Here is a 26,853-nt window from a genome sequence, read left to right on the forward strand (position 1 = left end):
CCAAGATCATTCAAAAGCAGCTGATAAACCCAACCCAGGCACCAGGAAAGTCCTTCTCAGACCAGAATCAGACATAATTAACCTTGAGGAGGTGAAACCGCACGCATTTCAACATGGTTCTCAAATAAGTAGCTGATTAAACAAGGCTGTTTTATTACTTTGGTATTACAAACACCAACGTTATAATAGTTGTACCACAGCACCGTTGAATTCTTAAATCTGATTAGTCAGAAGGATTTGCTTAAATTTTTATAACCACACTGCAATGACCTTTTGGCTGCAAGGCAAATCACAGGTTTATATTAATCCAATATCAGTTATGCGTTATTGTTTCTATCGTAACAACTAATTCACAGAAACTTACAACAGATCTAAGAATAAACATGTTTTTTCATTAACAGAAAATGTATTAATGTTATACCGTCAATCAGTGTCAGCGCTGTTGAAGTAAATCTGGTCCTTTAAGTTTTCCACCATAAGGAAAACCTTCAGGGTGAAGGACCTTGCACTTTCTCGGTTAGTTGACAAGCTGTATTTTTTTCCCATCTTATTACAGTCAAGAAAGAGAGAGGGAAGGGAAGAAGAATGGGTGATGAGGAAACAATTGTTTACAGTTGTAATAAGTGAAAACTGGGACTAACTAACTTGAATAAACCTGTTTGACGTTCCACACCATTGTATATAATTCGAAATCAATTTTAAAATCCCGTGGTATTCTTTAATTTTTTTTAATGTTAATTCAATTAGCAAATTGCTGTGGTATAAGAAGAATAAAATGCTTTGAGAAATTCTGTTATAGGGCTTTAAAAGAAATATTTTATTGCTACACTTTTGTTAGCATCATGTTGGTGTGAAAATTCATAAGTAGAAAATAAACCATTCAGTGACAGATAACTACAAAGATTTTTATTGTGACTGATGAAATCAATTACAAGAAAAACCCAGCTCAATGTTTTAAGACAATAAATAAAACAAAAATAAATATACTATTAAATAAGGAACAAAAAAAGTTGGCCAAATTTTTATTTTTAGAGTGAGAATATGCCAATGTGTGAGGTTTGTATATTTTTAACTGCCTTTATTTTGTGAACGTCATTAATGTAAGGGTAAAATCAAAACAGGAGAATATCAAACGTGAACTTTTTTTCAAAAAATTAATTTAAAATTGCTATCACTTTTGCTTTTTGTGTGAGTATCCAGATATCACACTTGCAGTTTAAACAGCAACAAAACTAAATTTTCCATCTCTAAATTCATTTGCATTCAATGTCTAGATTTATGAGGAATTAAGAGAACTCCTTAGTGAGGCACTACAAGGCCAGCTATTAAAGGAAAGCAAAGGTTTACCCAAACAAGTTTTGCAAAGTCTTACACAAGGTAGTCAATGCATGTTAAAGCATTTCATTCTATAACTGTTGGTTCCATAAAAAACCCTGGAAAAAAAAAATCTGCATTATAATTATCATGCAAAGTAAAAATGAATGTGCCAAAAAGTACAAAATACAAAAATACAACTTGATCTTTCATTCAGATATATTACAACTACAACTGCTTGTAGAGTTCTTGCAGTTTGGCCCTCGCATCATGCACACAGGAGCGATTCAATCTGACATGACACTGCAGTCAAATTATAACCTAGAATATTTTACTGAATGTCATATCAATATAATCACAAGATGAAACATGGGATAAAGAAAAGCCCAGCATTTAAGCTGAATCGATTCAACCACTGAAATATTTTGTATTTAAGTGCTATTTTTGCTCATGCTTGCTGAAAGCACAGTGAAGTTTAAGACTTTGCTATTTCTTTGAAAGCAAAGAAATTTAAAGCTATTTTGAACATTACTGTACTTTGTCAAACCTAGAACCATCATAACCAATGGCCAGCCCACACTACAACAGAACCCTTTATGTCCTGCGTTGTATACCCCTTTTCATAGACTGTCCTGCAATCGTCACCTCCAACCAGACTGAAGACCACTTATTTCTAACCAATGTGCTCTAAAAATACATTTCCAATATAAACATTTTGACTGATATGTCATTTGCATGCTTTTACTTTAGCTCTTCCCTCCAATTTTGAAACATTTATCAAATTTGCTACAAGGCTCCATGAGGATGAGAGTCCGTCTTGTTAGGCTGGAGGGTGGTAGAGCCCAGGTTGAAGGGCCGTCCCTGCAGCCCAAGCCCAGGGTAGCTTACAGTTCTGAGTTTTCTCAATCAGCTCGAGAGTTTCAACCTTCCCTGTAGCGAGCTCTGTATATTCAGTGAGTGCGTCACACAGCAAATACACTCAGGGTACTCGTCTGGTCCTTAAGTCCCAAGACACTGTAGGCGATTCTTTTTAGGTGTCCCGGGAGACGTACACCAATATTACGGATATCCCTGTGAAAGAGAAAATTGGGAGGGTGTAAGAACATAACAGGACAGCGTGTTTTGATGGGCTGGATTCTATGCACTTTTAAAATCTACTCTAACTGACTCACAAGTCAATATTTATAATTTGTATTTGATCTTCAAATATGCAAAATATTTATGATGAAATTCTGAGCTGATGTTTTTTCTATAAACTTCTTTCATTATCACCTTGATTTTCATTTTTCTATTTTTCACAGTTTCCCACAATGCTGTTCTACTGCTGATAGTGGCACCAGTAGGAATTCATCCTTACAGTTTTCTAAATACTTAATTTATCTAGAAGTTTTCTCTTTTTTCTATTCTCTGTTTATCCTGTAATGATGCTACTGGAATTTTAATTTCCCTGAGGGAACCCTTCCAAAGGGATTAATAAAGTTCTATCTAATCTAATCTTTTAAAAAATGATGCTTTGGTCATATCTGTACACCGTGTTCAAAAAGATAAGATTCCAAAGCTTCAACATTCTTGTTAATGCTTCCACCACTTGTCATTGCTTGTCATTTCATAGATCACCAACTATCCGAGCCAAATCTCTGCCATAACAGAGTCATATAGTTTCTTGGATTCTGGATGGAACTTTGAGCCAATGTTTGCTGTCTCCACTATGTCAACACTAGATTTCTCTTTAATGATGCTAAAAATGGTGAAAAAAACCCAACATATTTTGGGGTTTTTTTTGGAGCAAACAGCAAAATCTAACCATTATCACTTATCAAGCATAATAGGAGAAGCATAATAGATTAATAGGAGAAGCATTTTCAACAGACACCTCTGTAACCGCTAACGTTTTACAGGAACAACACCAATCAAAAAAAATTTGCATCATAATCCCTAAACACAATCCCTAACCTTTAAAGGGGAACTGAACGTGTTATTCAATTACGTTTTCAGTTTTATTAACCTTATATCGTGACTCGTATTGGCATATTATATTACACTTTTGGGCCGTTTCGGTTTTTAGCCATGCTGAATGTAGTTCATTTGGTCCACAGCAGGCGTCGCTTATCCGCGCGATCTTCATAAGACCTGTGCGAGACTTCAAACGCGAAGTGTCAGCGCTGCCGTTTTGGAAACTGTTTACACAGAGGCCAGATCGCCATATCATTCCAATTTCGATTACTTTTGATATTTGCCAGCTTCGTCGGTGATGGAGATTACTCCACACGACTTCGAACCAATGTGGCGTAAAGAAGAGTCGGAAAGACGACAGGATAAGGACTAGTCCGTCATGCTGGTATTTACGTCATTACTGTCGCACAATTAAAACGTGCCAGATCAGACAGTTGGTGGGTTTTCAAAATAATAAATACATGCATGTATTTTTGTGATAAATACATATTATACTGAGCGCATTTCCCATATAATCCTCACTAAGGTTTCGGATAGCACTACAAAATGGCGTCCCCGCTATATACTGCCCTATATAGTGAGTAGGGAACGATTTCGGACACAGGGAAAACTTCCAGCTTGATTACGTCAGCATTCGAAGGAGGGCGCGTGCATCTTTTGACAACGTTGGCTGATGTTGGTCACTTTGATTTCCGCTGTACGTTTTACTTCCATCGTATGAAGTCTCGCACAGGTCTCAGCGAATCTCGTTTATGGCCATTGCTTTGACATATGGACTGATATATTACATGGCATATTTCAAACACGGGCGGCACGGTGGTGTAGTGGTTAGCACTGTCGCCTCACAGCAAAAAGGTCCAGGTTCGAGCCCCGTGGCCGACGAGGGCCTTTCTGTGTGGAGTTTGCATGTTCTCCCCGTGTCCGCGTGGGTTTCCTCCGGGTGCTCCGGTTTCCCCCACAGTCCAAAGACATGCAGGTTAGGTTAACTGGTGACTCTAAATTGACTGTAGGTGTGAATGTGAGTGTGAATGGTTGTCTGTGTCTATGTGTCAGCCCTGTGATGACCTGGCGACTTGTCCAGGGTGTACCCCGCCTTTCGCCCGTAGTCAGCTGGGATAGGCTCCAGTTTGCCTGTGACCCTGTAGAACAGGATAAAGCGGCTAGAGATAATGAGATGAGATAAATAGAATTTTGATAATAAAAAGTTTGCCTTCAGTTCCCTTTAAAGGATTCATTGTCTTTTCAGGAAACCCTTAGGTGGGGTTTACATTAGACCGTATCAGCGGATCATCAGATTAACATTTTTAAAACGATTCGCGTGCACACAGCAACACCAATACACGGATACGCTCGGCTCCGCAGGCATCCTGCGCTCCAAATCACTCCACCCTGAACAGCGAGTGCCCTCTGGAGGGTGCGCACTCCGGCCCTGCACAGCTCACAGAGCGCGCGAGTGAAGCGCACGAGCAGTGATTCGGGACTGAGCCGCTGTGTGTGTGATCCCAGTGCATATCGGGTATGCGCGTCACTTACCACTTGCAAGTGGAAGGATGGCAAGCCTAAAGACAATCATAACTACACAATGGACAGTATTTGCATCAGTATTTGCAGTATTTTCATACTTTTATACTCTTTAATGAAAGGTGATACAAGGCGGAAGTCCGCGCCGTTTTTCAGCAGTCGCGTCACATGACCAACGCCAGCGAATCAAAAAGGTGGATGTCACAGTGACGTTGTCCAATGACGACGCCAGCTAGAGCTCAGCACAGCGTATCCGCGTATCCTCAATGTTTACACAGCACCGGACCAGACACGATCTGGATTGAATACGTGGACCCTGATGGATTCCCGTTTCCCGGCGTTTCCAGGCGTTTTAATGTAAACGGACAGTGCATCCGCGAAGAAAACGAGACAGATACGGTCTGATGTAAACTTGGCCTTAGATTTCTATACAAAAGCCCACAAAGATGACCCCTATTAGGAGATGAAGCACACTAAAGCTACGTTTACATTACGTCGAATCAGCGGATCATCAGATTAATGTTCTTAAAACGATTCGCGTTTACACTAAAACCATTAACCGTGCACACAGCAACACCAATACGCGGATACGCTCGGCTCCGCAGGCATCCTGCGCTCCAAATCACTCCGCCCTGAACAGCGAGTGCCCTCTGGAGGGTGCGCACTCCGGCCCTGCGCAGCTCACACAGCGCGCGAGTGAAGTGAACAAGCAGTGATTCGGGACTGAGCCGCTGTGTGTGTGATCCCAGCGCAGATCACTTACTACTTGCAAGTGGAAGGATGGCAAGCCTAAAGACAATCATAACTACACAATGGGCAGTATTTGCATCAGTATTTGCAGTATTTTCATACTTTTATACTCTTTAATGAAAGGTGATACAAGGCGGAAGGCCGCGCCGTTTTTCAGCAGTCGCGTCACATGACCAACGCCAGCGAATCAGGAAGGTGGATGTCACAGTGACGTCGTCCAATGAGACGCCAGCTAGAGCTCAGCACAGCGTATCCGCGTATTCTGAATGTTTACACAGCACCGGAGCTGACACGATCTGGATTGAATACGTGGACGCTGGCGGATTCCCGTTTCCTGGCTTTTCCAGGGGGTTTAATGTAAACGGACAGTGCGTCCGCGAAGAAAACGAGACAGATACGGTCTAATGTAAACGTAGCCTAAGCTATCCAAAAAGCCTCTTAAGTACTTTTCAAGCATTGTATTTATTGCCTTTACAACCAATCAACACTTGTATAAAAGGGGAACCAAGTAATTGCATTTTTAATTAACAGCCTTAATGATTTAACAAGGCTTAAAAAGGCCTCATAACTACAATGAATCACTGTTGTTGGAAACCCCAGCATTGGAAGACTCATAAATAGTTTCTGGGCTTCCCCACCACCACTGTGCTACCAGAACAGAACAGATGGACTACTCAACCATAAAATAAAGCAAAAACCAAAAAAAAAAAAAAATGACAAACACATCAAAAGCATTTCTGCTTCCCCGCACATATTTCATCCCACTTCCAGGCTAAATACACCCATGGGAGTGCAGTTATAGGTCACACGACTCCCAACTAGTGTAGACTCCCTCACCGTAGATCACCCAAGCTTTCTGGGCATCTATCAGCCAGACTGCTTCCTTGTAAGGTTTGGTACAGACATATCTACTACCTCAATCCATGCCTTTGTTAGCATCAGAAGCCATGCTTTAATTGATATACACCCCTCCACACTAGTTCTCATTATCCTACCATTTCTTGGAAGGAGAGTCACATGTCCTCATGGCCTCAGCGGGGAGAAACCGTGGTTCCTGGCTGCACTAAGAACACAGCCCTTAACTGGTGCTGTGGGCGAAGGGAGGGACGATAAAGGAATAAGAAGGGATGGAGGAAGGGAGGGGGTGGAATTAGGGCGGAGCAGCTGGCCACAAGCTACCACATCCAGGCCACCAAAATATGAAAAAAATAAAATAAACTTATTCTTTCCTTTCCTGCCACCGGATTTTCCATCCAACTCCTTTGCAGCCTTACAGGCTGTTTTTTCTTCTCAAAACAACTCATGAACTCTTACTCATGTTGAGAAATTTATCTTTTCGCCAAATTGACTAAAGCATTAAATGGTCTGTGGTTTATCCTCCGAGCCAGCGCATGAACTGCAGTCACAGTCTATTAGTAATCTTTAACAACACCGATACGTTCTTGAAATGTGTCTTACTACAGCATTAAAAGTATCATCTACACTACCTACACAAAACCACAATAAGATAGCGTTCATATAATCAAGGCCTGTGAGGCTACAATATTCAAATACAGTATATGCTTTGCAGACTGACCATTTGCTACTATACTGTACCGTATATGTTTGGAATACAGCAGAAACTTCAAAAAAATAGCTGACTTGCATTGCATTCGTAAGCACATTTGAAAACTTTTGTTGTAGGGTGGAGTGGGTCACTTGGGTGCTATCTGTAGTTATGTTCTGCCATGAAAATGACAGGATGTTTGAGCTTAAGTGAACTTTGGCCCCTCGCTTTGATCCATGTAAATGTGTGTAGCAAGTCCTCGCTCATAAAGTTTTTTTTTATATTCCCACTGAGAGCGTTCAACAATACTCACTCGCTCTTCATCTGCAGCACCTGCTCCATGCTGACGATGCCTGCCATGCTGAAGTTCTCACTGTACTGACTCATCTTAATAGACTCCAGCCATTCAGACACAGATCTGAAGGGAGACCCGTCAGAGCCACTGGTGCTTGGAAGCCGGATAGAAACTCTGAGAGAAATAGCAGAACACATCAGGATATGGTCTTTTGCATTTGAACATCTTTGTATTTATTACAGGAGACAGGCTTTGAAAGAAAAAACCTGTTTGTTTGGTCACAAAATCTGATAAAACTGTTCCTTTCAGATATGCATTCATACAGTATGACAATATAAAAAGGCAAAGTTTCATCTCAACTTTGCCATCTCCCAGTTTCGTTTTGCTATCAGATCTCATTCCATAGATGAATCATTTATGTACGTCTGTCTCCAGCACTCTTTTCATACAGAAACCATGTTCATTCTATGAGTTTTATATGAATTTACCGGGGGTCAAAGTCCGCAATGGTCTTGAGGGAGTCGGGACTCTTGAGGAGCTTGTCAAGGAGGCTGAGGATGTCCTGGAAGCGAGGTCTTTTCGAGCGATCCTGCAACCAACACTGCAGCATGAGCTGGTACACGGCAGAGGGGCAGTCCATCGGAGCAGGCAGACGGAAACCTTCATTAATGGCCTTCATCACCTATAGTGAGACACAGTGGGGGGAAAAAGGTTTTGCTCAGATGAGCTCTCATAAGTGTAAGGACACTTGGTTACTGTTTAGAACTAGTGATTTGTGACCGTATGTACCTCGTGGTTGCTCATATCCCAGTAGGGCCTCTCTCCAAAAGCCATCACCTCCCACATGACTATGCCAAAGCTCCAAACATCGCTGGCCGATGTGAACTTCCTGTAAGCAATAGCCTCTGGAGCCGTCCAGCGAATGGGAATTTTCCCTCCCTGTCAAAGAAACCACAAAAACCCTTCAGGCTGAATGTTTCTCTTTACAAAATGTCAAGGAAATAATAATTATAAAGTCTAGCTGTTAAAATAAAAATAACCTGCTGGTACAAACATTCTTCCGAAAATATTTCATTAAATTGCTAGGTGAACTCTACACATACACTAGTGGTATAAGTGCCCTCTGGGTCGTCCTCCAGAACCCGAGACAGACCGAAGTCGGAAACTTTGCACTCCAGGTTGGAGTTGACCAGGATGTTCCGAGCAGCCAGGTCTCTGTGAACATAGCTCATGTCTGAGAGGTATTTCATGCCGGCCGCAATGCCACGGAGCATACCAACCAACTGGAAGGATGACATTTCCCCATCATGGTCCTAAACAATAAGATTGCATGGTTTAAGAAGAAAAGATATGAACCTTAAATGCATTTATGTTCTAGGTTATTTCCAGTTTTACAACCTTACCCTCAGATATTTGTCCAATGCACCATTTTCCATGTACTCGGTAATGATCATAGCATGTTTGACTGAAACACACGAAAAAACAGTCAAGGGTTGCACTCCAGAAAAACAGTGTTGAATGAAATTTATTTTGAGAAAATCAAATTTAAAAAAAAAAGCTTATAGTTACATTTGGTAACCACGCCCTCCAAGCGAATAATGTTTTGGTGGGAGAATTGGCCCATGATGCTGGCCTCACTCAGGAAGTCCTGCCTCTGCTTCTCAGTATAGCCCGGCTTCAGCGTTTTAATGGCCACCGCTACCTCTTTGCGTGCAGGAACTTTCAGGATGCCCCGGTAAACCTCTCCAAACTCACCTACAGCAAAGCAACCCCCATGCATAATGCATATGGGTATCAGATAAGCCTTGCCAAACTAGTGATTTCACCATTTTCCGCAGAGGGGTATAAAGTTACATTCTTTGAAGCCATCTCAGATACCATAGAGAGGAAATGGTAAACAAGGCACGTGTTTGAAAGCACCTGGAGGTGGGGACTACCCCGAAACTCTAGAGTGGTCAGTGGCTCTGGGGGAGGGTGAATATATGTGTGTGTGTGTGTGTGTGTGTGTGTGTGTGTGTGTGTGTGTGTGTGTGTGTGTGTGTGTGTGTGTGTGTGTGTGTGTTACGAGGGCCTGGGAATCAGCTGTCACACACAAAATAAAAAGTAAAAGAGGGCCGTGGGAAGGCCTGCGGGGGAGCTAATAGGGGAAAGGTGACCGCGCTGACCTAATCTTCTCCTCTCAGGGTTAGGGAGGCCTGATCATTAAGGTATATCCAATAAATAGAGAGAGAGAGAGAGAGAGAGAGAGAGTTTAGTTTAAATTTACTGTTTTTTGTGGAGGGGCTCGTATAAATAAACCCTTGATTAATTGGTCTGTTTTTCCACCATTAGTGCTCGGTTCAAACTAAAGCAAGAATAGGGTCATGTGGTGGGTTAAGAAAATAATGGCAGATGTTCTCAAGGGAGTAACATAGTTCTATAAAAAAATCCATATCCAAACATGCAGAGCAAGAATCTGATAAGAAAACTGTTTTCAGTTTCAATTGTCACTCCAGGCAAAGTGTGTTACAGTGCTTGCATATCTCCAAATAAATAATGGCTGGATGAACATTTTTTTTCTGTGAAACTTCCCAGAAATGTACTAACCTGCTCCTATGACTTTCTGCTTGGTGATGTGACTTGGATGGATCTCGCTGGCAAACTTAAGCACGGCTGTGTTGGGGTCTTCGTATGTATGAGGATCAACGTAAGTCTTCAGAGGCTTCAGTTGCTCTGGAGAGGAGAATATTTACTAAGATGAATAAGGAGATAAAGAGACAGGACAAATCGCAAAAAAAAAAAAAGCTTTCAAGTTTATTATATTAACCTGAGCTGGAGAAGTAGGCGTCCTCTGGTCCTTGCCTTGTGTGAGAGTTTTTCCGGCTGCAGAAATAAAGACTTAATGAGTGAAACATTTCTTTACTTAAAACTTAAAAGAGGGCCCGGTTACAGGGCCGGCTCCATTCAGTCGAGGAAGGCTTTGATAAAAAAAGGGAAAAAAAAATCCTGCCGGTGTTTGCCAAGTGGTGACAGGGGTCTAGGTTATCAGAGACGACTACCAACGGTTTGGGTCACCTTCACATAGCCACTACAGTCTCACACCTAAAAGAACCAACCTCCTCTTATCTGGCACAATGTCCGGCCCCGATTAATTTCCTTTCAAAACATGCCTCTAGTTAAAGCACTCATCGAGCAGTTGTATTCAACACCACATTCTTTACTCTGAGTGGTAAGGAATGGATCCAGATAAAAAGAGCGTGAGAGCTATGAAAAGGATGATACTGAATGGGTTTGGGCATCGGGGATCATGCAGAGAAAAGCAGAGGGGGTCATGAAGGAGCCAAGTGAAAGAAACAAAGCTACAGTGTAAGGAAGCGAAATTGTTTCTGACCGTTTGCGCAGGAGCAGGACCACCACCACGATGAAGAGTATGGCGCCTCCTCCCACCACTGCTCCAAGAATCACTGCTGTGTTCCCCACTGTAACAAAAAAAAAAACACACAAGAAAAAGCATTCATGCAGGGTGTGAATAAAATACTGAGCCTACAATACTATCATACCAAATATATCACTGAAATTTGTAAAAATGCAAATCAGTGTAGGATTTGACAACACAGTAAAGTTTCATAAACTTGATTTGAGCTCTGTTCTACGTTTACCTTCTGGCAGTGTTGAAAACTCCTCCTCGACACTGTTGCTGCCCACATTGCCTTCAGGGCTAAGAGCTTGGACTTGAAACAGATAGACTGTGGAAGGAGAAAGGTTATCGATCTGAACAGAGTTCTTCTCCAGGACCAGCACAGTGTACGTTTTACCGGTCTTCGCCTCATCTTTATCCTGCACAGAGTTCAAATGTTTGTTAAAAGGACAAGCTCATTAATAGTCAAAATTATGATCTGTATTTGCTGTGCTCCTGACCTTCTCGCAGTACATGAGCTTATAGTGGATGGTGCTGGGGTTGGCTCTGCGAGACACGGACCAAGACAATGACAGGCTCTTAGCGCTCCTTTTTACTAGGCGCATTCCAATCACACTTGGAGGGTCTGTACGCAACATGAAAAAATTATAACTGAACCGGTATACGAAACCAAATCTTTTCACAGTCTAATGTAAAAGCATAAAGGCGACAAATGGTTCATTTAGTTCACCAAATCATTACTTGACAGTTCCTCATTTCACGACAAGAAAGGAGATTTTACAGAGGTTAAAAAAGTTCAATATGGTGTTCCACAAGGTTCTGTTTGAGGTCTGTTATTATTCTTCCTTGGTACATGTAACTGGACATTAAAATACAGTTCTGGACATGTAATAATTGGAGATGGAAAAAGCCCCTTGAACATGTAATTTACAAACACAGTACTTTAATCAGTAGCTTTAATTCTATGGTACTGATACATAAAACACCTTTCATGATTTTGCAGTACCTTTCATAGATGTATAGGCAGGCTTGTAGTACTCGAGTCTGACTCATGCCCTAATTTTAAGGATTCGTGACTTGACTTGGACTTGAGCACTGATGACTCAGACTTGGACTAGGACTCAGACTGCATTCAGACTCATAAATTGGAGACGAGGACTGGGATTTTTTCTTTATTTTTTGTAACATGCCATAATAATTTGGCCTAAGATATTAATATCTACGTTAATTTATATACTAATTTTATGCAAGAGAATGCACATTCACCTGTTCATACGTCATGTTCAGGAACAAACTAATGTTAATGGCACCAAAATGCCTGGAGAGAAGCCCCTAGGATTGGCTACTTTGCTTATACAGACTTCTCATGCAGTGGGAAAAAATGCATTGCTATGTGTTCCATATGTAGAAGAACTATCGAGGAGACGACGGGGACAACCTCGAACTTCAACTGTCATTTGGCAAGACTCCACCCAGAGAAGGAAGTGACACGCTATGTTCATTGCTCTGTTGATAGCGGGGCTTGCTGACTGATGAACTAGCTAGTGTTAACCCTCTCTCATGTTATTTGCCCTGTTGATAGTGGGTGGGGCTTGCTGAGCCACGAGCAAGCTTTTTATCTGTAGCCTATTAACTAAAATGGGGCAGTCAAGCAGTAACGTTAGTCCAACACAGTAACAGAGACGATTTCACATAAAGGCAGCAACAGCCACCGTCAAATGGTGCGGTTGGAGTCTTGTTCTCGGACTCGACTCGGACTCGGATCAACAGTGGACTCGAGTCAAAATTTTCTTTAATGACTTGGACTTGACTTGAACACTGGGAACTCGAGACTGGACTCGGACTCGAGGTTTAGTGACTCGACTACAACAATGTGTATAAGTCACTGAATACATCTGTAGTTAAATTATTACCAGTTACACATGATATAAGATGCATAAACATCATCATCATCATCATCATCACTACTACAATGCTGACCTGTGTAGTGCAGTGCAGTGCTGATGGTGCTGGTGAATCTCTCAGAGCTGTACTGGGAAACCCCGTTCCGAGCCTCCACTGTGAATGTGTAGTTCAGATGTGGCTCCAGCTCACTAACGATCACGGAGGTCTCCCTTATGTCAGTATTGCTGGGTTCGTAACGCACCTTCTCTCCACAGGGCTGACACACACTGCCCTCGCAGCACTCACATACCACACTATAGGTAATATCAGAGCGTCCTCCTGTGTCTCCCGGGGGACTCCAGGACAACTCCAGCTTGCCAGTGGCCATCTGGGCTGTGGTAGCAGCCAGCGATTTAGGAGGTGAAGGTAAGCCTGTAAATTGTTTTTAAAAAAATCCACCAGGAATATAGCAAAAGTCAGCAAAAGAGAAGCCAACTAATAAGTTAAGGTGGTCATGAGGATAATTAATTAGGATGCCATGTTGTGAATTCTCACCTGAACATGCTGCTGTCATGGGATCCTCTGGGGCTCGGTAAAACCCCTCCAGGCAGGGACAGCTCAGAGCGCCAGGGCTCGAGGGGTGGGTATTCTTTGGACATGGTTCACAAGCTTCATTGAACACTGAGGCCTTAAAAAAACCTGGCTTACACTCTGTTAAAAGACAAAACCATACAAAATCTGGATAAGGAATAGAGTAACAACATTCCTTTGAGTGCGTTTTAAAAACTCTATACGATAAAACTTTTCAAATACAATCTCTTTTGAAGTCTCTCCTCCCTCTGTCTAGATTTGCTTTTGAAAGAAACATACAAAAGTGTACAAATGAGATGAAATATGACTACGGCAAACATTTGAACCGTCCCCCGTATCCTGTGCATACAAGACCAGTCATCCCACATTCCAGACTTCAATATTAAACAAGTAAGGTGAGATAACAAACCGAGCAAAACTATCAAAGATTTACAGGTGACAGAGCTTCTGCATAGACATTCTATTTAGGTTCTCAGTGGAACTAAAGAAAACTAAACATGACATGATTGACACAGATGGTAAAGCGTAAGGTTTACAAACTTAAAATTAGTCATACAACCATACATTAAAAAATATATATGTATAAACAGGAAGAGTGAGAAATGTCTCCTCGGTTCAGTCTAAAAACATTCCACCAAGTGCAGGTCATGTCCTTCCTCTGTCCACTTCCATAGCTGGATCCCCTCCAGCACACACTCCTTCGTCCACTGTACGACTTACAGGCCTCTTTTTTTTCTGTGACTGTCAATTTTGCAAAAGCCAGCCAAGAAATCAGCATTTGTATTGCTGTAGTGAGAATAATGAGAACGCATGGTTGAGTAATTTGTGTGTGAGCAATTCCAGCGTTATGGACGTGACACTTGAACTCAAAATGGCAACAAATGACCCAGTGCATGTTTTATTGTCTCCCAGTATTTAAACAGGTGTTGCATATTTTAAGGCTGTACCATACTGGAGAAGTGATAGAACAAGAACAATTCCCATAGTACATCTAGGGCATGCCAGAAAATGCCAATAAAAGATGCGTTATGGATGTGACAGAAAAAGTATCACTTTTCTTGGGTGACTGTACGTTTTTATCAAACTCTGTGAAATTGTAAACCTAATGTCGAAATGGAGATATCCGTTTGATAGAGGGGTCCAAGGTGAATATTAAAAAAATCTTTGTTTAAAATATTTTGTATTTCATGCAGAGTTTCGGAAGGAAAAGTCAGCGTTATGGATGTGACGAAATTCCGTTACGGATGTGACGCGTCTGAAATAGACATGGCGTATGTTTAGAAAATCAGCAATTTAACCACCATAACCCTTTGAAAAACTCTCTAAATATCAGCTAAAACTATCAAAGTTCTTAAATAATATTTAGGATGGCTATTGTTTTGCTGTTTTGTGGATTTTTGCATACATTTCTGTGGCTTGTGGCAATAATATAGAATTGTACATGATCAAAGTTGATTTTAGCTTGGGGTTTACATTATAAGAAAGAAAGACTGACAGTGACATATTAGGTTGGTTACAAATTGGTTCAACTTATTCACATCTGTAAAATACAGGCCTAGGTGAGATCTCTGGGAGTGGTTTTGATGCATTACATGTTGCTTTATTTTTGCATGGTGAGGTTGACATTTACATGGAATTGCCCGTGTGCACATTCGTGTGTGTGGTGGTGGATGGAACATGTCCAAAGGAGTGAAGATAAAATCTTTGCAGAGTCAGTGTTGGTTTCGATATTAGGATAATTTAAAGAAACTTGACTGAGAGAAAGAAGTTGCAGCCATAGAGGAGAAGACCTTGATTCATTCATTCATTCATTTTAGAGATAAACGTTATTGCAACAAAAGAAGTTTACAGCAAATCACTGTTTCCACTTCCTAGTGCCTTTTGTTTAAACAGCCTACAATATTCATTACAAAGTACACCACTACTTCCTCCTCCAGTGATAGTGTCAACTATGACTTTGTTTTGGGTTGGGCCACTTGCTCACACAGGAGGGGTTCAGCCGAGGTATATTCTAGCTCAAATATACGAGGACATGCGTTCTCCAATTTCAAAAGATAATTCTCAGCATGAAAAGAATTCAGCGTGGCAACCTAAAGCCAGTCAAGGCGTTAGCAGCTCCTCCTTTCAAGTCCAATCGTTGTCTTGTTTTTGTGCCAGCTGTTCCTGAGACTTTACTGCAACTTGTTAAGGCGACCCTGCGTGGAGGTGGAGATGGAGAGAGACAGAGGGGCCGACGGAGACGGATAGAAGGGATAACGACTCCTGCTGGGACTGGAATAAAAGGAGGGGGGAGTAGGTGGGTGAGAGAAGAAAAAGACTCGACTTATTCACCACCAAGGGGGCTGAACAGCTGCTGCTGTGAACCCCAATTCACATAGCCACAGCCTCCGCCTCTCTAGCCGTAATCCCCGGAATTCTTGGGTCCTCCTTGCTTTCTTTCGGACGCATGTGAAGGTCTGGCATGGGCATTCACCAGCCTTTTCAGTCCAGACAACAGACACAGAACACCACTCTATTCAGCTAGAGGGAAAACACTTGTTGCAAATAGTGGAGATGCCACATGCCACATGAATACGTGAGCTGCCTTCTTAACGACGTGGAACAAAACCTGCCTACTGTTTTGTTTTGTTTTTTTGTGAGAGTGGATATGAAGGCTTTTAGGTGGCGTTTTTAACCCATTTATTAAAATTCACTGAGCTAACAAAAGTAAGAATATCTTGAAAGTTCACTTCCAAAGGGCCAGTTTTAGGAAAGGTTCATTTCCATTTAAATTCGGTTCAAGTCAAAATCTCAGGTTCATGACCTGGCATAACTCTCTCATAACTTTTCACTTTCCAATCTACAAGTCCGAGAGGGGCTTTGTCTTTGTGCACTGGACACAACAGGAAGCAGGAAGCACGAGGCTGACGCTTTGCTTCCTTCCGAGGGCAGCCAATCAAAGCATGTACATACTCAGCAGGAGAATGTTACCCAGACTCTGAAGAGAAGGAAAGGGGATTGAATTTATTGGCAAAAACACAAGGAAAGGTCAGAGGAAAGCATGGAGGTATGACTTTTGAGGAACACAAATTACATCTGTGTAATACATACTTCCCAGCAGGTCAGGGTAAGGGTGAGTTGTGAATCTGGGTTCTGCAGTCTCTCAGCCTGTTTGGCATCAGGGGGATTAGGTCTTAAGAGGCTCTGAGTGACTGTTTGTTTATTGTGACAGTAGCTGAATCCTGTTCTCCGGTGGCCTATCGGGATCTGGGAGCTATGTGAGTTGATTGGGGTGGTCACGGTGAAGACGGATGAGCTGGTGACATTAATGGATGAATGCACGGACGGATGGCAGGTGAGAGAGGGGTGAATGAATGAATGTATACATGCTGGCTGGACAACAGGAATCCCTTCAGGACAGGAGCTAGACAGGAGTGTTTCACATAAGAAAAAAAAAGATGGGAAACAAAAAGTCCAGTCATTCGATTCTGCACTCAGGAGGGCTTACATGTGGCCCCAGGCAGCAATGAGTTAAAGTGTCCTGCTCTACTGGGAGCTGATGGCCAAGTAAAACAAACAGAGTGGAGGAGTGAGTGAAGTGAGTGGCCAGGGGCTTGGTACATGGTGGGAGGAGGTTAAATCCAGAAGTACAGGCAGTGGGGGAAAAGAAACACAAATATACACTGAAACGCACTGACTATATAGCTGGGGGTAAATAAAGAATCAAGATTAGGACAATAAACAGGGAGATCATAATTTGATCCCCCCCACCCCACCCCGAGACTATGAAATTATATACACTGAACTCTATTTCCTTTAAATTCACGATCCATTAACATCTACTTTTGTGATTTTTGAGGTCTTAGATCATGCTTGATGTTCACAATTGTGATTGTATTGACTGTATTACATTTCTTATCTTATCTTCTGTCAGCATGGCCTGTTAGAGCAGTCATTTGGTCAGTAAAGACAAAGCTTTGGCTGTGGTGCAGGGGTCAGCTGTAACATGAAGCCAGGAGGAGGCAGGAGATTGAAGAAGGTGCTAGGTATGTCGAGAACATTAGTCCAAAGGATTATCAGCCCAATGGACCAGCTGTAAGAGAATTACATCTACACTTTACAATTCCACTTTGTCTTTCATCTGGTCGTTAACGAACACAATAAATGCTCTAATCCTCTACTTTTCACTCCTTCTCAGGGAGGAGAAGGAGTGAGAGAGAGAGGCAACAAGGAGAAGATGAGTGGGAGCAAAAGGCTCAGGTAGAAGGGCTGGAGGATTTAGTAATTAACAAAAGGACTTAACACAACCTAAACCTAAACCTGACTGAATCACAGGAAAGGATTTTAATGGAGGCTGTCAAGACTTTCCAAAAATAATAACGCTTCGTTACAGCCGTCTTTGCACATATCTTCCAACTTCCTCAGATTCAGACAACAGAATGGTAAGATTTGATAATTATCTAGTCTTAAGCAACTGAACAGCAACAACTAAAAATGTAGCAGATTCACAATAAACATTGTGGTTTAGATAAGTTGGCCAGGTTTTTGTGAAATAAAGCTTCACTGTTGTTTATTAGGAAACATTTTTCAAAAGCAGCTTCCTCAGATTCATATGGCTGCTTCAAATACCAGTGTAACTCAGAGTCCAAGGCCAAGTAAACAAATAAGCAAAAAAAAAAAAAAACCCTCTAATAATTGAAAAATAAATGAGTGAATGAAAGCGTCGAATGAGTTCAACAATAGAAATCCCTGAGCCAACGAGTCGGAGGGTCAGGGAGGATTAGCGGGCCTCCGGTTTCCGCTGTAGCTCGTCCTGTTGGGGCCACGCGGCACTGACGTGGGGGCAGGAAAATGCTGATCTCACACCCCGACCACATAATGCACTCTATGCATACACACAGTCTACCCCCATTATATGATTTCCCACACAGGAAACATGTCCCAAAAGGACTCACTTTTTAAAACCCTAAACTAAATACCCTTTAATGCTCAAACAATACTACACATCGTTTTCAAGACACACACAACTGGCAATAGGTGTTTTTTGTTTTGTTTTTTTTGTGGAAAGCAGGAAGTGCCAGTGAATCAACACTGCCAGATATCTTCAAAACTATGTGCTACTTCAACAGGCGAAAATCCTGATACTTTCCCCATCTTTCTCTTGACTCATTTCAGGACAGAAAATTATTCTCACCTCCCACTTCATCCAAAGTAACTCACTCCAAATAAGTATCTCTTTTTTTTTTAAATCAATCTTCGGCAATTCAGGAAGAGAGCCGTCATGTTCAAATAACATGAACAATCATCATTTCCAAGCCATGTACTTTGATATGAAAACTAGTCACTCAGCTGAAGTGGGATCAAAGGCTGCATTTTCATACGAGTTCCCTTCATTAACCTGTCAAAAGATGTTTAACGTTGCCTCAATCTGAAATGTCTAAGCCATGAGCTTGCCATATGAACAGAAATTGCGGATTTGTAAATAACACATGGGTAATTTCCACTTGCTTAAAGTGTTGCCCAACTGGAGAAGAGAACATTAGCCTGAAGGAAAGGTGGGAGTAATTATAGGTCAAACAAGAGCAAGCAAACCTTAAGGATCAGAAATCGCCATTGTACTCGACAGATTTCCCAAGCTCTCGGCAGCACACTGGGTGAGAAGCTGATTATATTTACATGCTAAAAGAAGCATAGGCAAATCCTCAGATTTCAGCTCTGCTCCAAAGAACAAAATGCTATTCAGACGCATCTCTCCATCATCTACGCAGCTCCTTCACCTTTCACCTCCACAGATCGGTGAAACAATGTGCTCCCTGGGCCGGTAAACTCTGCAAACATCCCAGCATGAGGGCTGCACTTAGAACCAGTTTCGGGTTCATTTCTTGATCCCTCTATTATGCTGCAGATCCAGAGCTTTTCTCGCCACAGGGCTCCAGAACAAACATTGTCTGAAGACTTCAGGGAAACGGCAGAGTCAAACTGAAAGAAGAACTCAATCCGTGGCTATTTACAAGCACCATACATTTTAACTCTACTTCTCATATGAGTGATCTACAAGTAAGCAACTGAAATGTGTGTCTCTGTAATTCTATATAAACACTCGTGATTTAATTACGGTGTTATAGATTCCCTAAATGTTACAATTATTGCAGTTTATGCATAGTTTACACACTTGAAGTGAGCATATGCAATTATAAGCTATTTATTTATTTTATAACTTTTGGCTTTTCCAGAGTAGAACTAAATAGTGTAAACAGGGCCAAATTAAACTGGATGTAAAATTAAAATGTCGCTTGCAAGACCTGGACCTGTCCTCAAACACCAATGATACACAAGTAAAAATATTCAAAATAATTCACATGAAGTGAGCTACAGTGTTTATTTTAACCCAGGTTATCACAAACAGTTTTTGGAAATGCTTGGTCTCCTTTGCCTGCAGTCATACTTTATAGTACTTGTGGAAAAATATATATGCAATAAAAAATCTCAGCGTGGCACACTCAGAACATATAGCTCAGAAATTGCCTGGAGGAAAAAAAAAGACAAGCCTGTTTTAATTGTATATGAATGGACTGCGTTTGGATTTAGCCTACTTGACCGCTATTGAAACTTGTTTTTAAGATTATCTGGTTTAAAAATTGTAACAGAGAGAATAACTTCCACGAGCCAGAAAAGGTTCTTTAAAGTGACGCCATAGAAGATTTTTTTTTCTCCCCCCTGGGAGCCAAGGGTGTATGTGTTGGGGGGACCCCCCGTGCTCTACAGAGGACCATTGAGACATTATTGATATTTAATAGTTATTCCACGAAATCGAGTCGTACATGAGCTGATAGCCGACGAGGCACGTAGTGCCAAGTTGGCTGTAAGCCAGGTACGACGAGATTGAGTGGAATAGCCGTTTTATTCTATCCACATTCACTGGATTTTGAGAAACAGAACATTTTTATTTTTTGCAAATTCAATAAACAAAAACTTTATACAAAACGTCTGACAAAACAATTTTTGCTTAGAATGTAAACAAACTGGCGAAATGACAGCAGCAATTTGTGAAAAATGCTATAATAATATTTCTTGAAAAATAAAAAAGATACATTCTTACCATCAAATACTTTTATTCCATATTTTGTTGCTTTTTTTGTATTTTTTGTTTTCGAGTAGAGTTTTTAATTCGTCCTCGGTTGGTTCAGCAACATGCGCCGCCATTTTGTTTTTCTCTACTCACAGTATATAAGCTGATAGCCTAGTAGTAGAGTAGCCAATCAGAGTGTGCTATTGCTCATATCCAGTGAATGTGGATAGAATATTTGATCATCTCTGGCATCTTAAGGAGGGGAAGTTAGGAATTAAATTTTACATTTGAAGGTTAATATGGGCTAATGGTGGGTGTTGGGGGTAGCATATGACCGTAGACATAAAGATGTGGCAGTAGATCTCAAATGAGAAAAAAAGAAAGACTAACAATTGTAATAACGACTGAAATAATTAAAATGTGCAACACCATCTTTCTGGTTTCTGTGTATGCGCATGTGATTTAGTTGCATGTTTATGAGTATTAGAACCATTAGAATATTAGAACCATTTTCCATAATTATTTAATCATTTTTATTGTTGACGCAATAACAGATTAATCATTCTCTACCACAAAAACGCATCTTCGTACTGGTTACATTTACATTGGGATTTTTGTAGACCTCAAGACAAAATGTTTGTGTAACTAGTCCTGTTATATTAAATCATTGAACTGAGCTAAATGTGTGCACTGTGCAGACTTCATTCTTCAAGGGATTTTTTTTAGTTCTCTGTGGCAAAATGGTTAAAGATCCATCAATCAAAAAGTTCTTTAGAAAAACCAAAATTGGTTCCCCTATGGGACTGTGGCTATGATTTTGTCATATAAGAGAAAAGTGTAACTTTTTTTTTCTTATTAAACTGGTATTTTAACTCTTATACACCCTTCGGAAAAAACTCATAAAACTTTTAAAGGTTCTTCAGTTTGTTCCCCTGGGGGAACCATATCACATATCACATACACAAGAGTGTTTCTCTATTAGATTAGGTTCCGTTATGACACCGAGAACGTTCGTCTTTTTTTTTTCTCCTTTTGCTTCATGTAACGCCTTTCTACTTACCAAATAATTTGGCAAATTAATTTTGTTAAAAACAAAATATTCCAGCACCATTACCACTAAAACAGGGATGAAAGGGGGAAAATGGTTACAGAGCTGCAAGTAAACCTAGCACTTAGTGTTCTTACACTTATATCCGCACCCAAGTCAATTACAACCCAACAGATCACTAAACCGCGCATCACAGTTTCCACTTAGTCACAATCCGCTTTAATTCCAGTAAAAGAAGAAAAAGAGGGAAAAAAATAAATTAAAGTTAAAGACATTCTTTAAAAAGGAATACAAATAACAGCCTGAAAGATTCTAGATCATTATGCCCAAAACCGCTCTCTTTATTCCTCCTTGTGCACCTACAATACGGCAGCCAACATCCTTTGGTGGCTTCCAGAAACTATAGTTATTTGTCCAACTGAGCATCAGAGGGCTTTATGGCCTGCGACAGGGCGTGGGCACACTCCACTCATCTTGCGCAATCTAAGCAGTAGGTTGGGCAGCAAGGCTTTGTGTGGTCAACTAAGGTATGTGCGTCTTTATGCCAGGGAGGATTATGAGCATGGAATGGTGTGTTTTATTGGTGGAAAAGTGTTAGTGTTAATACTGAAGGGAGTGTGCATGTGTGTTCACCGCTACTCTGTTTAGGTTTATTCTGCCATCTCACTTGACTGAAGGCTGTCACACTCCTTTACCCAAATCTCATTTTTAGTGCCTTCTGTTGCTTGCCCTTCCTCATAGATCCATCACAGAGTGGCGGAACTGGCCTGGAGCTCTCCATGGGGAATTCCTCAGGCCTGCAGTAATCAGGGAGGTTTCTTGGTAAAACTAACAGGAATGTACCACAAAAGGTGGGGGCAAGTGGGACCGATAGCTGGAGCTGAACACTGAACTACATTGTTCTGCAACCTTAACATTCCATTCCCCAACCTTTCCATCATTCCCTCCCTCTTGGTCTGTGTCAACCTCCATATCTCATGATAGACACCAGCACTCTTGCTTTTCTCCCTTACTGCCATGACTGCCATAAAACACAGAATTAATAAAGATCCATAATTAAGAAAGATCTCAATTTTCTTTGAATAACTGTATTGTTAAGGCAGTGTTACCTGCCTCTGCAAGAGTCACAGTCACAGGAAAAGCTTTGTTAAAGAATTAGGGTTTGCATACATTTGTAATGGAATCATTCTGAACAGGTCCTAGCATGCCAAAACTCCCATGGACGTTTCTTTACTCACAAAACACCTGAATGTCAAACGGCTAAGCTCTTCCTAGAACCATGGAAGAAAAAAAAAACACACAAGGAGAGAGAGGAGACATGCTCTGAAGCAGGTTTTAAGCCAATGAAAAACTCCTGCCTTGAGCAAAAGCGTTTGCTAAAAAGTCACTGGCAAAGAATGCCGGGGTTAAGGAGGTAAGAGCTACATCTTTAAAGAGAAAACATGCTTCAATACACACTACACTTTGCTTTCAGTAAGTGAACATATTAAAATAAAATAAAAAAACATGGTAATTAAATAAAAATAAAAAAAAACAAGTGGCGGATATTCATGAAAGAGAACTGTCTCCAAATTACGTGTGATTAAGATCCCTCAATGATGTATGGCTTAGAAAGGCATGTTTTGCTGTCTTTTGTGTTGTTGCAATATGTGGTTTTGTCTTATCCTTAATGTGGATTTACTAGAAAATGTGAGGGGGGCAGGAGCATATGCTATAGCACCAAAATAGAAATAGATATTCACATTTTGCTTATAGTCAAAGCTGAAGTGGTGGAATGCTTGCGAAAGAATTTCAGCCATTTTACTTGTACCAAAGGCAGCATGTATTGAAAACCTCATTGCTGTCTAAAACACGCAATACTGTAACAAATGCAAATACCAAAAATCATGTTGTGCTCTCTTTAATTTATATCCCTAACCAAAACCATTGCTTAAATAAAAATCAGCCTTCACAGCTAGCAGTCAGGTAGAAATTCTATTATTCACACCAAAGGTCTTACCTTGGCATGTGTCGTCCACGGCTTCATATCCAGGGCTGCACTGGCACTGGCCCACGGGCACCACCCATTCTCCATCCACAGTGCAGTAAATGCGTGGTTGGTTCTCGCTCTCAGCATTTTCCACACAAACCCCAGCCACCTCCCGCAGTGCCTGGTTCTCGCCCCCTGCCACCGCCACTGTCTCGGGGAATGCTGCCAAGCTCTTCACTGTGGCAGGACATGTTTTGTAGTAAACCCTTACAGAATAGATAGCAACACAAGCCCCAATGTCCTGGAAAGCCAAGTAAAAGCCCTTGTGAGAGAGATTCTCCACCACCTTTGTCTCTGTGTTGATCCTCATATCCCCGATGCCAGAGATTTCATCGGGTGCAATGGTTGCGACCTTGCGGAACTGGCCCTTACGGAAGCTAGTGCCAATGTCGGCATCAGCTTCAGAAGCATATAGGTTGAAGGTTTCTTTGCAGGTAAGTGAGTCTGCGTTGAAAGAATTGCAGTCACGCACAAGAAAACGCATCTCCACAAACACCCGCGTGGCAGTGGGGTGGCGCTGGATGAAGGTGGTACGCAGCCAGTTGTCCTGCTCTCGTGCTTCCACATTGCAAACAAAGTAGTTATAGAGCAAAGTGCCATTAACAGCCTGCTGGCCTATCTCCCACTGCAAGCAGAAAAAAGGGAAGATTCAACTCAGAAACATTCAAAACCAAGATTGCAGAGGAGTAAGGGATGAGGATAAAAATAACACAAAATGGCCTCAACATGGAATTTTAAGTACTGCCAAGGACACTGGATCATTACCCATCATCCTCTAGTAGAAAATAGCATTTCATTCCACCTACACTAAATAGACTGATGTAACATGGGGTAACATCTTTTTCAGAGGCAGTTTGTGGGATTTTTTTCCCCTCCGCATCTTGCCACTGTGCCATTAATTACAAGAGAGGTGGGTTATTTTCACAGTGTGTGGCATCATAATAAAATGGCCGATGCCATGCAAGTGCAGAGCAAATGCTCGTATAAAAGCTCACTCCCTTCATCAACATAATTTATCATTTTAAAGGTCCCTTATACTCTCTTTAAATGCCAGGCAGCTCATTAAGATTGCAATTAAGCCTCTGTAAGGCCCAGCCATGCTAACGGCTTGCCATGTAAAATCTTACAAGATCCAGAACTTTTTCCATACTATCAGAAACCATGCATTTGTTCTATAGTTCTGTTCAAAGGAGCATGTTTAAAATTTGTTAATGAATACAAGACAAAACTTGTCCCAAAACCTTGTCCTGGTCTGAGAACAATTCGAATTTGTCAGCAGAATGAAACATGACACAAAGCATGATGGCTAAAGCGCATGAAAGCTGAGAACAGACATACATATACAGATAATATGATATTATACATACATACATACATACATACATACATACATACATACATCTATCTATCTATCTATCTATCTATCTATCTATCTATCTATCTATCTATCTATCTATCTACGCACACACACACACACATATATGCACATGCGAGTGTGACTGCACCTTTTTAAACACAATTTTATTTCATACCTAGCTACAAGTCATTAACTGCTGCTATCACAGATGTTCTTTTATTAGGCCTATTAACAGTAATTAAAAAATAGTTGAAGTGTATGTTAAGATGGAGGGGGGAAAAATCAGAAATACAAGTTTGCATCTCGCTTTCTAAATCTGATATAAATATTCCACAACTTGCATGCCTTTATAATAGCTTTATAACATGCCCCTCAGTTGCACTTTTCCTTGGCGTGTCTACTACAACTCTACCAGACAGCACATACACCGCTTTCTTCAGATGCTGTAAGTTCTGGAGACTGAGAAGGTTACAAAATGATGGATTTTGATGTTGATTTTGCCATATGGATGGTTGTCATAGGATGCACACGCATTTCTTTTTATTCTTGGAATCGTTTGGAGATAAATTTTGAAACAGAATCCACAAACCATGAAGACAAAAAAAAAACCCCACCTTTCCCACTCAAGTGTAGCTACAGGTATAAATAAATTGGCAGGAACCATTTAAACGTATATGGTCTTGAGTTTCCATGAGCATTTTGCTTCCCCAAAACTGTTAAAACCTTAAAACTCATGTTTTAAAAAGCCACATGTGCATCTAAGTGTTAATGACACTCTTATAACTCTTATAGCTCTTATAGCTCTGCTCAACACACGGCTTTAAAACCATAGCCAGTAAGATCCAGTAAAACTGCAGGCCTGCTTTCTTCTCCAGGGAGAAGTACAGACATGTCTGACAGGGAGAAGATTTATAGCACAAAACCACACTTTTCGATGATTAACACAGCTCACAGAAACCCTGAAGAAGTAAAACTGAACCTGAATAAACATCAATTAGTATTTTAATCATATTAGGCCTATATTAAATCTGTCTTTACTCACCCCGTTCTGATCAGGCCATGTCAGCCAGCCCAACTCTCCTCCGGATGCCATCATGTCCAGCAGCACCACTGGAAGAATAAAAGACATGAAAATGTAATAATCAATCCAGATAAATCATCAGCAGGTTTCATTTTAATTTTAAAGGAATGCACTGAGGTTAAATGTTAAGCAACAGGTAAACTTCTAATCTTCTGTATATTGATGTTTATAATAATAATAATAATAATAATAACAACTATTTTTTATTTGTGCACTTTGATCTTTTACATTGATGGTCTGCTGTAATCCTCTTTCTACAATGCCAATACTTACAAACAGTTTTCTCATAGAGGCTGCAGGATTCGAACCCTGGATAAAATTTTTCAGCTTTAAAATTCCAACACTAGAAATATGAGTCCGCATTACTGATAGCGAGCTCAGTTCAAGTGCAAGAGTTTTTTTGTTTGTTTTTGTTATGCTTGTATTTTTTAAGCACTTTTTTTTACGCCAAACGTTGTCGCTGGGATGTTTTAAGTAGAGAACAGAGCTGAACGGTACTTGGTGTGGCTCAGTGACTGCCAGCCATGTGAGTGAACCAACATTTACGCAAAAGTTTTTTTTTTTTTTAAACCAATCCAAACCGTGAACTTACCTTCTTTATTCTGAAGAGAAATAAATACGCAGTTCATAAATAAAATGACAAATACAATTCGTTTTATCCGCCGGTAATCCATTCTGTATCCGGAGTCACTTAGGAGCTGTGAGGACCTGAACTCCACTCAATTCCACTCAACTCCACTCCACTGCTCCACTCACTCCACTCCACTCCACGCTGGGACTCGCGGCTCTCCCAGCTGCGCTTATTGGAGTCTCATTGAGAAACGCTGAGAACTTTCAACCCCGCCCCCTGGAATGTTGAGAACGTTTTTAATGGTAATGGGGTGTGGCCCCGGGAAAGTTCCCCGCCCACAATCTGTCAAAAGTTAACCTACCTGTAGCCTGTAATTTGCACCCTTATAGCTTCAGGCCAAGTTCAAACAGTTAGAACTGAACAAGAGTTTGCACAGACATTGTTTAAGACTGACTCTATCTATCTATC

General features: G+C 41.0%; 1 protein-coding gene across 1 annotated transcript; it reads right to left on the minus strand.

Annotated features, from left to right (window-relative positions):
- Positions 1-966: 966 nt before the first annotated feature.
- On the minus strand, positions 967-26,634 carry epha2b (eph receptor A2 b). The gene is made up of 17 exons (XM_060938333.1): positions 26,407-26,634; positions 25,776-25,843; positions 23,347-24,001; positions 13,216-13,371; positions 12,757-13,092; positions 11,277-11,401; positions 11,018-11,195; positions 10,750-10,837; positions 10,186-10,241; positions 9,966-10,091; positions 8,949-9,134; positions 8,783-8,844; positions 8,483-8,692; positions 8,169-8,318; positions 7,868-8,061; positions 7,398-7,553; positions 967-2,385 (listed from the first exon to the last, which is right to left on the minus strand). The coding sequence occupies exons 1-17, from the start codon at positions 26,486-26,488 to the stop codon at positions 2,277-2,279; spliced, it is 2,937 nt and encodes a 978-aa protein (XP_060794316.1). The 5' UTR covers positions 26,489-26,634; the 3' UTR covers positions 967-2,276.
- Between the last annotated feature and the right edge of the window lie 219 nt (positions 26,635-26,853).

Source organism: Neoarius graeffei, chromosome 13 (genome assembly GCF_027579695.1).
Source record: "Neoarius graeffei isolate fNeoGra1 chromosome 13, fNeoGra1.pri, whole genome shotgun sequence".
NCBI lineage: Eukaryota > Metazoa > Chordata > Actinopteri > Siluriformes > Ariidae > Neoarius > Neoarius graeffei.